Source organism: Carassius carassius, chromosome 1 (assembly GCF_963082965.1).
Source record: "Carassius carassius chromosome 1, fCarCar2.1, whole genome shotgun sequence".
Taxonomy (NCBI): domain Eukaryota; kingdom Metazoa; phylum Chordata; class Actinopteri; order Cypriniformes; family Cyprinidae; genus Carassius; species Carassius carassius.
In genome coordinates, this window is record NC_081755.1 from 44,875,675 (window position 1) to 44,892,180 (window position 16,506).

Genomic DNA, 16,506 nt, shown 5'->3' on the forward strand with positions numbered 1-16,506 from the left:
ATAAAAACCTTAATTAAAAAAAAAAAAAAAAAAATTTGGGGTGAACTAATTTATTCTCTTCTATTTAATTCAGAATTTTCCAAGCTTTCAGAATTTTGGTAAGATGAAATTCAAACCAAGGGGACATTATTTCCTTCAAGGTTCAACCTATACTTGTCAACATATACATACTACTATAAATACGTGATCATATTTGTAGATTCTTAGTTGGTGGTGTTGATATTATCATCATTTCATCCTGCTTTTTTCTCTTTCGGTTCATTAAGAAATCAACGGAAATATTTCACCTACCTTATGCTATTTTAAATGTAAATGACATGCAAAATTAGACAAATACACAGAATATGTGAACTAAAACAAGTCAATTGTGCGGATGGAACCAGGCATTATTTTCTAAATACAAAATTCATTTCACTTGTTTATGCTTCCTGGTCCATGAAAAGTAGGAACTCTGTGATGCTGATCACCAGTAATAATTTGTGAGAATGGCTCTGAATCTGAGCGGCACAGGGAAGTGTTACTGAATACTTTAACTCACTGGTACAAAAGGTTCCCCTTGTGCCATATTCACTTACATTTCTTTGTTGTGGTATTTCTTAATGTAAATGTCCTTATGATGCTAATTTTTCAAGTTCCTGGAAAATATTTGATTAAGAGATGCATATTCAGTGCAGGGTTTCTGGATGAACAAATTAAAGAGCGACTGAAAGCACAATGACACAATGTGTTTGAAGTGTTATGTGAGGGTGTTGAGTCATAACTACACACTGTCAGGAACAGTGACGGCTGTCTGTTTAATTGGCTGGTTGAAGTTGGGAAAATGCCTGTGTTGAAAAAACACTGATGTCAATTTTATTCTTAAAAATCCACGCTTTGTACCTGCAAGGACTCTTAAAGGGGTCATATGATGCGATTTCCATTTTTCCTTTCTCTTTGGAGTGCTATAAGTTCTTTGTGCATAAAGAATATCTGTAAAGTTGCAAAGACTAAAGTCTCAAATCTAAAAAGATATTCTTTATCAAAGTTAAGTCTCTGCCACGCCCTCCTAAAAATGGTTCATTCAAACACGCCCCCACATGTCTACATCACTATGTGGAAATATTTGCATAATGTTGCCCAAATGTCCACACAAAGAACAAAAAGCACTTTATTTGGCCTTCCGAAAGTAGATGCATTTAGGAATCTTTAAGATTACTTACAACAGAACATTAATGCATTTTATGGATGACCGTTTCGTGAACTTAGGAGAGGAATTCATTCTGAATTTACTGCGACAATCTGGTGCTTCTGAATCAGCTACTGTAAGTATGTTTTGTAATTAGTATAAGTATTTGCTATTGCATGTACAAAAGCGGAGCTTTTGCGCGTCGCATGTGTGTGTGTTCCTGCACGCAAGTGTGTGTGAGAGAGATGGTCACACAGTGGAGTCAGCTGTCTTAAAGGGATAGTTCACTTTCAAATAAAATTTTGATATGTTTTAGCTTACCTCAAGGACATCCAAGATGTAGGTTTCTTTGTTTCCTCAGTATTTCCCATTTTGATATTTTTAGGTCCAACCGTTCTTGTCTGTGACTCACATAATGGATGTCTATGGTCACCACCTCAAAGAGCATGCAAAGAGGAGTCAAAATTAAACAATTCCCCATCATAAGTACACATTGATGACCTAATACAAGAAACGAGCGGTTTGTGTAAGAAAACGAACAGTATTTATAAATTTTTTACCTTTTGTACACAACCACGTCCAACTGATCTGAGTGCACGAGTGCTTCCTGATATGACGTGCGTGCGCGCTCTGGCTTTAGTCTGTCCAAGCGCGGAAAGCCCCGGATGTGATGTCTCGCGCATGCACATCACTCATTGTTTACCACACGCTACGCTTTCAATCTGCACTGTCTGAAATATAATGCAGTAATTGTAATAAATTAATGTTTATAATGCACCCTATAATCGTTGCGTTTATAATAAAAATACAACACATTACTCACTCTATTGACAGTGTGCCATTGGGTCCCTCTGGCATTGGACGTCGCCTCCAGTTTATACGTGGCAAACTAAACACAACGTGCAAAACGCTGCGTCTCAACAGCGGAGAAAAATCAGGATCTTCAGTCAGGCAGGCGTGTGATGTGATACTGTCAATGTCCTCTCGTCATCTTGTAGTTGTTCCATTCGTGACAACATATGCTCTCTACTTCTGTTGGCATCTCACAACACTTGCTACTAAAACACCACCAATTTTGAAGAGATCTGTCTCTGAGGCTTGAAGACGTGCTGCTGCAGCGGATCGCTCCTGAGTACTTGGTCTGTGTATTCTGTTTCAAATAAATATGGTTGTGATAAAAATTCTACGTTGTCTATGGATATATTGAAATCGTCTTCCATTGCAATTTCCTGTACGTTTAAATTTGTTTAGATCTTCACAGTGAAAGGTAATACTTCCGAAATCTGTGTAAACCATAGGCAGTAAGTGTAAACAATGAGTGATGTACACGCGCGAGAGATCACTTCCGGCGCTTTCCGACTAAGCCAGACTAAAGCCAGAGCTCGCGCGCACGTCACATCGGGAAGCACTCGCGAACTCAGATCAGTTGGACGTGGTTGTGTACAAGAGGTAAAAACAATATAAATACTGTTCGTTTTCTTACACAATCCGCTCGTTTCGTGTCTTCGTGTTCATCAATGTGTACTTACGATGGGGAATTGTTTAATTTTGACTCCTCTGTGCATGCTCTTTGAGGTGGTGACCATAGACATCCATTATGTGAGTCACAGACAAGAACGGTTGGACCTAAAAATATCAAAATGGGAAATACTGAGGAAACAGGGAAACCTACATCTTGGATGTCCTTGAGGTAAGCTAAAACATACCAAAATTTAATTTGAAAATGAACTATCCCTTTAACCTTCTGTGGCTTGTGTACTGAGCTTCATCACTGTGTCACGCCAACTCTGTTACTGTTTCACGCTTGAACTGATGGTAAACCAAGTGTCTTTACATTTATTTTGAAAGATGAAGCTCGCGATTATGAAAAGGGGCGTTGCATTTCCGATGAGTGCTTGCAGTGTTCGGCCAATCACAATGCACTGGGTCAGTTGGCCAATCAGAGCAGACTGCACTTTCTGAAGGAGGGACTTTGTAGAAAACGACGCATTTAAGAGAGGCGGAGCATAGAGGACCTACAATAATGTACAGTATTTGAAAAATGTTTTTTTTTTCATTAAAGCATGTCAACATATTCTATTAGACCAAATACACAAAATGTGAATTATTTTTTCCTTTCGTGTGATGTAGTCATTGCCTCCTATATTTATTTTATATTTACATAATTACACTGCTACTCATGGCAATACATTAGTACACAACAATTATGCACCGCATGTACACACATACGCATACTCCCCTAAGATTTTGCTTAGCAAACATATTCCTGTTGACTGAAGTTACTGTAGTTGTGTTGATCCGATGCCTCAGAGGACTGAACTTGGCTGATTTCAGGAGCTCCGTGACAACAGACGCGTTACACCCAACATCTCCCTCTCCATAGACAGACAGAGAGAAGTAGGAGTGGCGTGTCACTCCCACCTGTTCACTCCATCCCTCCTCTCGGTAAAAACCAGCTTCACATGAGCGGCAGAAGAGAGAGAGAGAAACAGCAGGCGCGCGTAGCACACACACTCAAGGATTTAGCGCATCTGCTAAACTCAAACATTTGACTAAAGGTAAGAGATTCTCTTTCGTAAAGCTGCAGTCGTGAACCTATCGTTAAACCTTCCTTGAAGTAAAAGTGCCAAAATAGCTTTGATGTTTAACGAATGTTATTAAAGATCTTAGATTGTCGTGTTGTGTGTGTGTGTGTGTGTGTGATGTTCACAGCTTCAGGACCGTGTCATGTCCACCCGGATGAGATCTCCTGGGAGATCCGTGTTGTTTTGCTGGGTTTTCCTCACTTGTGTATCGTTGTTTTGCTGAGCGTGAGTGTGGCTGTATTAATGCATCACTTCACTCATCAAATCTGCTCGCCCACGTTTTTTTACAAACAATGATGTGAACTTTCGTTTGACTTCGCTTCTTAAGTGCTTGCAAATTCTGTTGAAAATACCTCGGGGCTATGATACAGTCCTGAAACACACCAAGCTGCATTTATTTGTTCTAAAAATACAGTAAAAACAATAATAATGTAATATTATGAATTATTATTACATTTCTGAATTTTCAGCATCTTTACTCCAGTCTTCGGTGTTTGTCATACGATGCTTCAGAAATAATTGTATGTTGATTTCTGCTCAAGAAACAGTTGTTATTATTAGTATTAACGAAAGTTTTTACTGCCTAATGTTGTGTAACACACATTTTTCAGGATTCTTTAAAGATTTGAAAGTTCAAAAGAACAGCATTTATTTGAAATGCATCCTTGCTTTAAAGGGTACCTTTGCTAGAGTAAGGAAACTTTGCTTCTTCTGATCCTGTAAACAAACGTTGGTTTTCACGAGACTCATGAGCGCATGCACAACACTTACCTCATACGTCATGCTGCCGGAGCTGCTTCAGTGTACAACTGTGAGCGCAAGCTAGATTCAAGTAATTATTACATTTTGAATATGGATATTATTCTTACAAAAACGACCCCAAATTTTTGTGACACTGCATGATGCCAGTATTAATATTCACATTACACTCCATGGTATGTCAAAGAATAGGATACATGTCACATCATAAAAATGTTAATATCATGGCATTACAAGAAATGATGCCACTACATGTTATTTTGAACAAGTATTTTTTTTACTACGGTATTCCCAGCTGAGACCTTTACTGTATGATTTTTTACAAGAAGATTACCATGTTCATACAGTACCATATAGTACCCTTTTCAAATGGTATACTTTTGTACTTTTTAGGTACTAATATTTATATTTTAGGAGCTTAAGGTACCAATATGGACACAAAGATGTAGCTTTTGAAAAGGTACCACCCCAGTGACAGCTGTATCTGTTGTCTGAGAGTGCATGGTAGTCTTTGTAAATAAACTAATAATATAATAAATTATAAACTTATTAAACAAGTAATGATGAATCTCTTTAGAAGTTAAGATGTTTGTAGGTCAAAGTAATATTTCAACTGAGAAGTAATTTTGTAAACTCTTCAAGACTTCAAATGGGGATTCAGTGAATTAGTGACTGATGTTTTTTGTATTTTTTTTTAAATGATGTGTCTTATAATGGACAGTTAAAAATAACTACTATACTATACCACTACTATAAATGTTTTTACTGTCACTTTTGATCAATTTAATGCATCCTTGCTAAATAAAAGTATTAATTTATTTAAAAAATAATCGAAATATATTTATATAGCCCAATGATTCCTCAAATAATGATGAAGCTTGAGCAGAGTTTTAAATTAAATTATATTTCACAAATTATATGTCATAACATTTGAAGCCTAGTGATGCATATTTGACAGTAACTCTGACAGTGTGTATTTGCGAAATATGTCACATCAATAATACTTTATTGATGGTTTTTTTGGACAATGACCCGATCAGAACTTTCTGTTGATGTTAAACCTAAACGAACTCTGACCTCACATTAGAGACGCGAGTAGTGCATGTGACACGCAGGAAGTGATGCGTAACTTTATAGATTTTCAAGTTGGTGGACAATAAGAAGCAGAAGTATAGCTCATTAAATGACATTATGTTGAGAGACAATCAGGTTACAGCTATGCATAATATATGCATAATATAATAGAACAAATAATAGATTTTAAAATAAAAATTAATAGTTCTAAATTCATTATTATAAATACATTTAGTTAAATACATAAAACATGTGCCTCAAATAAAAATTCTGACCATCTACACGAGGAGTCACAAGCACAGTGTCACTAATTTTCCTGCATTTGAATATTGACCTAAAAATAGTGCAGTATCTCATTGTTTCTTATCTTAGACTTTTGGACCTGTGTGTTAAAGTAAAGAACGGGTTTTGTCTCTCCCATTGTGTTCCCTACAAAAAGCAGTTTCAAAGACTCATACTCAGAATTCGTGCTCTGCATTTAACCCATCTAAATGCACACACACCGCAGTAAACACACACACACACACACACACACACACACACACACACACACACACACACACACACACACACACACACACACACCAAATAAATGCCCACTGAAATGATCTTCTGCAGAAAGTATAGTGAATGGACTGCTGAAGACTGGGGCAAAGTCATATTCTCCGATGAAGCCCCTTTCCGATTGTTTGGGGCATCTGGAAAAAGGCTTGTCCGGGGAAGAAAAGGTGAGCGCTACCATCAGTCCTGTGTCATGCCAACAGTAAAGCATCCTGACACCATTCATGTGTGGGGTTGCTTCTCATCCAAGGGAGTGGGCTCACTCACAATTCTGCCCAAAAACACAGTCATGAATAAAGAATGGTACCAAAACACCCTCCAACAGCAACTTCTTCCAACAATCCAACAACAGATGCATTTTCCAGCACAATGGAGCACCGTGCCATAAGGCAAAAGTGATAACTAAGTGGCTCAGGGACCAGAATGTTGAAATTTTGGGTCCATGGCCTTGAAACTCCCCAGATCTTAATCCCATTGAGAACTTGTGGTCAATCCTCAAGAGGAGGGTGGACAAACAAAAACCCACTAATTCTGACAAACTCCAAGAAGTGATTATGAAAGAATGGATTGCTATCAGTCAGGATTTGGTCCAGAAGTTGATTGAGAGCATGCCCAGTCGAATTGCAGAGGTCCTGAAAAAGAAGGGCCAACACTGCAAATACTGACTCTTTGCATAAATGTCATGTAATTGTCGATAAAAGCCTTTGAAACGTATGAAGTGCTTGTAATTATATTTCAGTACATCACAGAAACAACTGAAACAAAGATCTAAAAGCAGTTTAGCAGCAAACTTTTTGAAAACTAATATTTATGTAATTCTCAAAACCTTTGGCCATGACTGTATTTCCATTGCTGTGAAGTTTTTTCCCCCTCACAGCAGTTCCTGCGTTTAAGGTTTACTTTGTTTCACAAAATTGTGTTTATTCATTCATTAAAAAAGTAATATTGTAAGCATTAAAGTTTTTTAAAATAAAGATTAAAACATAAAATGAGTGTTTGGGCAAAATAAATAAATAAATAAATATATATATATATATATATATATAATATAAGTTAATTGTTGTTAATTGAAGGTTGTTGTTATATTTTTCTTTCAGGTGTCATATACAGCCAATAAAAATGGGTTGCTTTGGATTTTTGAAATCAATGATGTTTCTTTTCAATGGCATCATCTTCGTAAGTAAAGCTCAAGCTTGTTTGATTATGTTAAATATATATGAATTGCACACACTACTCAGCATTATAATAACCATCCTAATTTAAACAGGTTTTTCAACTATGTTTTAAATAATTCTATCGAATCACGCCGGGTTTACATGTCCCGTGACTGTGGCCATGTTTTGCATAAACACAGAGAGGAATCTACTTTAAATAGTTGATCTCACTCTAAAACATCTAGCCTACAAGAACAAATGAAGAAGAAATGTATACTCATGTGCGTTATGTGTTAAGTATGTTACGGTTTCTGACAGACAGCATGTTGAAGCCACTCAGGCGGCCATTGTCTTCTTCTTCTTCCCGAGAAGTGATGTGTGGGTTTTCCAGGAAATGTGTGTACCGCTTCTCGTACTGTAGTGTATTGTGCATGTTATTTTTTGACAGACATCAGTGTTGTGATATTCAAATGATGTGGATTTGAATACAGATGGACTATAGGTAATAATCATTTATTTCTTAGCCACTATTTAACGAAGTGATTGATGCCCACGAGAGTGTAAGTCCGTGTTTTTAGTTCTAATATTCCAACCACCAACCAGTTTTTGACAGACATGATAACATGCATAAGAAGTGAACTTGATTTGTGGTTACCACAAGACGTGCTTAATTTACTGAATGAAACTGTCGTAAATTCAATTTTTGAAAATCAAATTCATTTTTTTTTACCAGGAAAACAGTGGATTTTTTATCAATTTTTTCGTCTATTATAACAAGTCTTTTATTCAAACCCATGAAAATGCAGAACCTGTCGTTATACTGAAAAAAATTCCCTTTTTTAGAACATCTCTTCTATTATTACGCCTTAGCAGATATTGACTCATATATTGAAGTGCGATGAAAAGGTCGCTTTTTCTTTAGATCTATGTAAGAGATTAAAACAAACAAGCAAATCATCTCATTTCCATTAGCTGGGATGAATGCAAATCATATTGCTGCAAACATAGAAACATGCCTCTGCTACAGGTCTGCTTTCTCAACAGTGACATTGTATTGTTCCAGATACATTTAGGGTGTTGATATGAGGATCAGTACACATGCTTAAATCGAATCTATTTCTGTTTTTGTGGCGCAGGTGGCAGGAGCAGCTATTCTGGGTGTGGGGATCTGGGTGAAGGTGGACAGTGGGTCTGTCCTGAGTTTTCTGCAGAATATACAAGGAGCCCCAGGTGAGCTGGGGAAGGTGTTGAACGTGGGATACCTCCTCATCGCAGTGGGTGCTGTGCTGCTCATCCTGGGCTTCCTGGGCTGCTGTGGAGCGATCAAAGAAAGCAGGTGTATGCTGCTGCTGGTATGTCAAAGCACTCTCAAACCACACACCATGAGTTTCCCACAACGTGTACACTCTAATAAATAAAAACATCTCAGTGGGCATATTTGGCTCTATGAAGAACCTTCAACATCCATAGAACCTTTCCACTCCATAAAAGGTTATTTAGAATATGCAAATTGTCTTTACATTCCGAAAAAAGGTTCCTTTAAAAACTAATGTTCCCTGAAAAGTTTGAGGAATCAAGAATGGTTCAATTTGAAATGGTTAAGAATGGTGTTATACACACACACAAACATGACATAATTTATATATTAAATTGTATGTACTGGCCATATACTGTGGTGGACTTCTGTTTGTTCATTGATGCATTCATTGAATCTGTCTGTCAATGTCTCTCCTCAGTTCTTCATCATTATTCTGATAGTGTTCATTGTTGAAGTCGCTGGAGCGATCGTGCTGCTGGCCTTTAAGCCTCAGGTAAGTCTGGACACCATATGTAAGCATACTGTACTCCTTTGTGTGTAAAGAACTCAAGGAAATACTACAAACCTCCTCATTTGTATATTTCAGGCTGAAAACCTGATAAAACAGATGGAAAGCGAAGTTGTGAAAAGCCTCAAATACGATTATTGGAAAAATACGGACGTCACTGGACTGTGGAACACGACCATGTCCACGGTTTGGGACACTTTAGTTGATAAACAAGAATATAAAAGTTGTTATTATTATCAGGCTACCATTGTTATTGGTAGTAGTAGGTGTATTATGTTATTATTACAACCCGAATTCCGGAAAAGTTGGGACGTTTTTTAAATTTTAATAAAATGAAAACTAAAAGACTTTCAAATCACATGAGCCAATATTTTATTCACAATAGAACATAGATAACATAGCAAATGTTTAAACTGAGAAAGTTTACAATTTTATGCACAAAATGAGCTCTTTTCAATTTTGATTTCTGCTACAGGTCTCAAAATAGTTGGGACGGGGCATGTTTACCATGGTGTAGCATCTCCTTTTCTTTTCAAAACAGTTTGAAGACGTCTGGGCATTGAGGCTATGAGTTGCTGGAGTTTTGCTGTTGGAATTTGGTCCCATTCTTGCCTTATATAGATTTCCAGCTGCTGAAGAGTTCGTGGTCGTCTTTGAAGTATTTTTCGTTTAATGATGCGCCAAATGTTCTCTATAGGTGAAAGATCTGGACTGCAGGCAGGCCAGGTTAGCACCCGGACTCTTCTACGACGAAGCCATGCTGTTGTTATAGCTGCAGTATGTGGTTTTGCATTGTCCTGCTGAAATAAACAAGGCCTTCCCTGAAATAGACGTTGTTTGGAGGGAAGCATATGTTGCTCTAAAACCTTTATATACCTTTCAGCCAGTGCCGGCCCGAGCCTCTTGGGGGCCCTAAGCAGAATTTGATTTGGGGGCCCCCCTCCCACCACACAGAGTCACCTGTGCTAGATTATTGACACAAATGTCACGCTATAATGTTATAGCGAATATTATAAACGTATACAGTGAGGTTATAATACAAAATAATAAAAAAAAACGATACTTAAAATATTTCACTCTTTTATTAAAACTTCTGAATACAATCTGTCACAAAACATTAAATAAACTATTTACAAATGTGCATTAAATGTGCAATCTTTTAAATAAAACCAAAATAGACATCAATATAATAAAAAATAGAATGTTACAAAAAAAAAGATCCTTAAATAATGAAAGCAAACAAGAACAGCAAGGGTTCAACAATGACACCTCACAACTGTACAACAATGACCTCAAAATCGTTCCTTTCTTGCTTTTCTGGAGGCAAAGTCACTGATGACATCATTGTATGGTATTGCTTGGCCAACTTTGTTATTAATACTAATGACTGCAAGTCCACTTAGTCTTTCCTGGGCCATTGATGATCTCAAGTATGTTTTTATCAATTTGAGCTTGGAAAAGCTCCTCTCTGCTGAGGCAACTGACACAGGCAGAGTGCAGGCTATCCTGAGAGCTACCCAAAGATTTGGGTAAAGCTCACACATCTCATTTTGTGAGAGGTATGTGAGAAGCTCAAAGGCAGTCATCATAGTTTGGGGAAGTTCAGGAAGACTCTCTATCTCTACTGCCAGTGCGCTACCATCAATATCAGCCTCCTCTCCACAAGAGAGTTTTTCCCCAAGAAGCTCACATTGCTCCCTCTGGACCTTTCGATCTAGCTCCCTAAAATTGAGCAGCACTCCAAAGTTCTCTTTAACCTCACTTAGAGACTTAAATCTATCCTCCAATGACAGAATGCTACAGTCCACTACAGCATTAAAAAATGACACTTCCAGCCTCTTCATAGCATCCACTATTGGCTCATCTGCAGCCTCATAGGCAAAGTGCCTTTTTGTAGAACGCAATCGCTTCTCTTTCAGCACTGCTTCTGTGTTCATCCGCTCACAAATTTCTTTAGCAGATGTCTGTGCATCACAGAAGCCTGTTTTTCGGTAACTGATCAGTTCGCCTTTGTTCTTTTTTTACAAGGTTAACCGCTACATCAAGCTGCATGTTAGTTGATTGTAGAAGCTTGCTCGTGATGTTAATTTTAGACAAAATGTCACACCAGACAACACAACAACGCTTTCAGTCGCATGTAACTCTGCAGTGGATGAACCAGCAATGATAAAATAAACAAACAAACAAACAAATAAATAAAAAAAAGCTAAATGTGTCATGTCATATTAAAGGACAATTCCAGTGAAAAATGAACCTAGGGGTAATTAACACATGGTCAAATGTAAAGAGTTTTATCTCTAAAAACAGATTAGCTTATAACGCTAGTATATGGGGCACATAGTAAGTATAAAGTATCGTTTAAAGTCTTTATAAAGTATCTTCTTATTAAACTGTCTGTACACTTACAAAGTTCTCAATACTTCGGTTTGCATGTAGGGACCCTCATTATGCTACCGTGTTAGTGTGAGGCTATTTTGAGCTTTGTTAGTGGTATTAACTAGCGATTTACTTTTACTTACTCTGTGCCCCATATACTAGCGTTATAAGATCATCTGTTTTTAGAGATAAAAATCTTTACATTCGATTATCATGAAAACGCATTCCAGGGAACGATCGACTCAGTAACCATGTGTTAATTACCCCGTAATTGTCCTTTAACAGGCTATGTAACCATTTGCCATCAAGAAAAACCTCACCTGCTGTATCATCACCTGAGGAGGCTCTGACACTTGATGAAACATTAGGGGCAGGTAGGGTTGGTTGTGCTCCAAAATACTTCAACAGTGTTCCTGGGGAAAAAAATAGCATTTCATAAATGCATAGTTGATCGAGCAGAATGAGTTTATTTTGCCATCATTACTTACACAACAAGCAATTCCACAACACACCTAACATTTCATATGCTATTTGCCAAATGAGGCATAATTGCAGTATGGTGAAAACTTAACATGGTGATCTACTACACTGCAGCCTATAATTATAAGGATAGCACTGCTAACGTTACATCAATCGCCACCATATTAATTGAAGTCTCCCTCCCCACCCACCAACATGGTTTTGGTATATTTTTTTCAGAAAGATAAATACCGCATCTCTCACAAAGATCTTAGAGCAGAGAGCGCACGTGCATTGCCTATGAAGCTGGAACATTCACTCATGCCAAGCTGGTTAAGCTGGCATCTGTGTTTTCTCCAACTTAAACAGATATCTATCAATGTGAAATACACACCTAGCTGCTACCTTGATAGATAAATGTATATTAATAACATTTCACTGTTGATGGCGGGGATTTAGCTCTGGTGATGGCTTATAAATATCATGAGTCATGACTAGCTAGCTGCTAACGTTACCTCAAGTAACGTGAGCACAATTTGTGCTGCTGCTGCACAAAACATACTGTAAATAATCATGCAAACATACCTTTATCTCGCTCTTTTTTCTCCTCCTCGGTCCTTTTCTTTTTTCTTTTTTCGGCACCTGAGGGATACGTACTTTTTTGTGACATGGCAGGTGGCTAGATTCGTGACGAGTGACGTGCAATTCCGCGTGTGCGCCCGCGCCTGCGCGAGTTGTCGTGACAGCCGTCGCGAGGTGTCTAGTGTGTATGCGCATGACTCAAACGCAGGCACAGCAGCAGTTGTCGACAAATTTTTATTTTCTTGAATTATTCCTTCATTCATTCATATTCATTAATTTATATCACTTGTTTAAGTTATTTAATTGTAAAAAAAAAAAAAAAAAAAACAGGGGGCCCCAAGCAGCCGCTTAGTTCGCTTATGCCTCGGGCCGGCCCTGCTTTCAGCATTCACAGAGCCTTCCAAAACATGCAAGCTGCCCATACCGTATGCACTTATGCACCCCCATACCATCAGAGATGCTGGCTTTTGAACTGAACGCTGATAACATGCTGGAAGGTCTCCCTCCTCTTTAGCCCGGAGGACACGGCGTCCGTGATTTCCAACAAGAATGTCAAATTTGGACTCGTCTGACCATAAAACACTATTCCACTTTGAAATAGTCCATTTTAAATGAGCCTTGGCCCACAGGACACGACGGCGCTTCTGGACCATGTTCACATATGGCTTCCTTTTTGCATGATAGAGCTTTAGTTGGCATCTGCTGATGGCACGGCGGATTGTGTTTACCGACAGTGGTTTCTGAAAGTATTCCTGGGCCCATTTAGTAATGTCATTGACACAATCATGCCGATGAGTGATGCAGTGTCGTCTGAGAGCCCGAAGACCACGGGCATCCAATAAAGGTCTCCGGCCTTGTCCCTTACGCACAGAGATTTCTCTAGTTTCCCTGAATCTTTTGATGATGTTATGCACTGTAGATGATGAGATTTGCAAAGCCTTTGCAATTTGACGTTGAGGAACATTGTTTTTAAAGTTTTCCACAATTTTTTTACTCAGTCTTTCACAGATTGGAGAGCCTCTGCCCATCTTTACTTCTGAGAGACTCTGCTTCTCTAAGACAAAGCTTTTATAGCTAATCATGTTACAGACCTGATATCAATTAACTTAATTAATCACTAGATGTTCTCCCAGCTGAATCTTTTCAAAACTGCTTGCTTTTTTAGCCATTTGTTGCCCCCGTGCCAACTTTTTTGAGACCTGTAGCAGGCATTAAATTTTAAATGAGCTAATTAAGTGGATAAAAGTGTAAAATTTCTCAGTTTAAACATTTTCTACGTTATCTATGTTCTATTGTGAATAAAATATTGGCTCATGTGATTTGAAATTCCTTTAGTTTTCATTTTATTAAAATTTAAAAAACGTCCCAACTTTTCTGGAATTCGGGTTGTATTTCAGAAACAGAATATTTCTTCAATTTATACAAAATCCCCCAAATTCTCAAATAAAATAATGCATAAGCATCTTCCAGTTTAATATTGAACGCTCTTTAAAAGTGTACCACAACACCTGAGCAAGTAAAATAAGTATTTATATGTTAACATCCATTGTCAGAAATATAATTTCAAGTATATTTGGCTGAATTAAGCTAATGTGGAAACCCTTGATTTCTCCTTTCTCTGTTTTAGCTGAAGTGCTGTGGATTCAACAACTATACAGATTTCACAAATTCTAACTTTATGAACGAGACCAAGAGTTACCCAGTTCAGTGCTGTAATAAAGCTCCGTGCAATGGTAGCACAGCTTTAAATTCGGTGGGTTTATCTCTTAGCATGTTTATTCCTTGAATCAATTTTTCCATCATATAGGCTAGCATGTAATTTTCATTATCTTTTGCCTGTTTGCTTGTTTCTGCAGAATATACCAGGTTGTTTCCCAGCCCTGAAGAAGCTGATAGATGATAATTCAGTTATCATCATAGCTGTAGCACTGGGAATCGCTGCTCTTGAGGTACCGGACACACTTTCTTTCCGTCAGTCATTGTGTTCACTGTTTAAATGCCAGTTGTTCACACTTTGTACGGTATCTTTGATGAGATACTGAAAATGACCTGAAAGGTACGCTACTTTTTTATTACTTTCAGTTATCACACTGGAAATTAAAATGAAATGGGCATTTTACATTTTAATCCAAGTTTAATCCAAAAAATCTAGCTCTTGTGAATCCAATTCATTCCAGAGGTGGAGAAACATATTCCAATTTTCATGGAAGATTAATAAAATAAGCTCCTTTATTAAAACAATAAGACCAGAGACATTTATTTAGCAAATAAATATGGTCAGTTTTTATTTCCTCTTGTCTTTAAATAGATCATTCACTTGCTTAAAACTTACTCACACTCAGCTCATAAAAGATGTGTTTGTTTCTTCATCAGAACAGATTTGGAGAATTATATCATTTTGTACATATAGCATTATATCACTTGCTTATCAATCGATCTTCTGCAGTGAATGGATGCCGTCAGAATGAGAGTCCAAATAGCTGTTAAAAACATCACAATAATCTACAGTAATCCACACCACTCCAGTCCATCAGTTAATGTCTGGTGAAGAAAAAATCTGTCTGTTTGTAAAAAACAATTCCATCATTAAGATATTTTTAAAAGTCCTCTATCCATTGCTTTCGCCATTGAAAGTATTCTCATCTGATTCAGGAGAGAAATATGCACAGATCAAGCACTGTTTAACAAGTACATGTCAGTGGATTTTGATGTCAAAGGACAACAGGGGATGGACTTCTTTAACTGGAGGAAGTGTTATTATGAATTATGGACGGATATGTTGTCCAGAATCAGTGGTTTAAAGTTAAAATGTCTTAATGATGGATTTATTTCTTACAAAAACAAACAACTTTTCACTTCACGACTGGAGTGGTGTGGATTATTGTGATGTTTTTATCAGCTGTTCTGACCCTCATTCTGATGGCACCCATTCACTGCTGAGGATCCTTTGGTGAGCAAGTGATAAATGCTAAATTTCTCCAAATCGGTTACAGTGAAGAAACGAACTCTTCTACATCTTGGATGGCTTGAGTTAAATTGTCAGCCAATTCTACTCCTTTTAAGGAAATAAACGGAGTAAATTTTGATTGCTTGTTGTCTTAGATGGTTAGAGCATTTATTTCACTTAGGCGAATAATTACAAACTACATCTATGTATATACAGAAATAAAAAGCCTTTTATGACATTTGTGACACTAATGCTTTTTCAAAATTGCTTCTCTCTCTTTTTCTCATTCTCAGCTTGTAGCGATGATTGTCTCCATGATCCTGTATTGTAGAATAGGATCAAAACAGGCTTAATGTCTCACCTTTAGCTTGAACATCTCTTTGAGGACGAGGTGGATCATCTGTGATCATATCACTGTGACTTTTTCAAACATTTCGAACTGTATCAAACTATATCACATTACAAATCCCTCTGGGCATAAAAAAAGAAAAAAAAAGTAAATTCAGACTGTTAAGCCTAAACTTTGACTGCAAACATGAGTTTTGAGAAGTCCCATTATACTGTACTTATGTTAAAATGAGCTGTTTTGATGCTAAATGTAGGCCTGTCTGATTGTTTTTGTTTACTTTTTTACTTTGCCTATGCAAGATGTGTTCTTATCTAAAAACGCAATGCTTTGTTTAACTGCATGACAACCAAGGCATTATTTTATCATTCTGGACACACTAAGGGCTTTTCCTGCTGACATTATATGTGCAATGACCAAAAATGGCCAAATGTTTTCTAGCAAATGTTGCTGATTGTAATTCATTGTAAACTTTTTACCAATCAAAGCCATTTTAAATAATGTGTCTGTTCGTGCGATAAAGCACAATGTTTTATTTTAAAATCTGTTGTGTTTAAAGTATTTTAGTAAAAACAACAACAACAAAAGATGATTATATCATGTTTCTAAAATGTTAATTGTAAGATGTATATTTTGACAATAACTATAAAGGCAACATTTCAACCTGTTAGT

At 37.3% G+C, this 16,506-nt stretch overlaps 1 protein-coding gene across 1 annotated transcript; it reads left to right on the top strand.

Annotated features, from left to right (window-relative positions):
• Nucleotides 1-3,459: 3,459 nt before the first annotated feature.
• LOC132125414 (tetraspanin-1-like) lies at nt 3,460-16,501 on the top strand. Its single transcript, XM_059536847.1, has 8 exons — nt 3,460-3,723; nt 7,242-7,320; nt 8,435-8,650; nt 9,035-9,109; nt 9,203-9,310; nt 14,169-14,294; nt 14,398-14,490; nt 15,782-16,501. The coding sequence occupies exons 2-8, from the start codon at nt 7,264-7,266 to the stop codon at nt 15,839-15,841; spliced, it is 735 nt and encodes a 244-aa protein (XP_059392830.1). The 5' UTR covers nt 3,460-3,723; nt 7,242-7,263; the 3' UTR covers nt 15,842-16,501.
• The last annotated feature ends 5 nt before the right edge of the window (nt 16,502-16,506 follow it).

Excerpts from the sequence above, each read along its gene's own strand:
- LOC132125414 (XM_059536847.1), top strand. The coding sequence starts at position 7,264 with ATGGGTTGCTTTGGATTTTTGAAATCAATGATGTTTCTTTTCAATGGC. Across the intron at positions 9,110-9,202 it reads TGCTGGCCTTTAAGCCTCAG|GCTGAAAACCTGATAAAACA; the intron begins GTAAGTCTGGAC and ends TGTATATTTCAG. Across the intron at positions 14,295-14,397 it reads GTAGCACAGCTTTAAATTCG|AATATACCAGGTTGTTTCCC; the intron begins GTGGGTTTATCT and ends TTGTTTCTGCAG.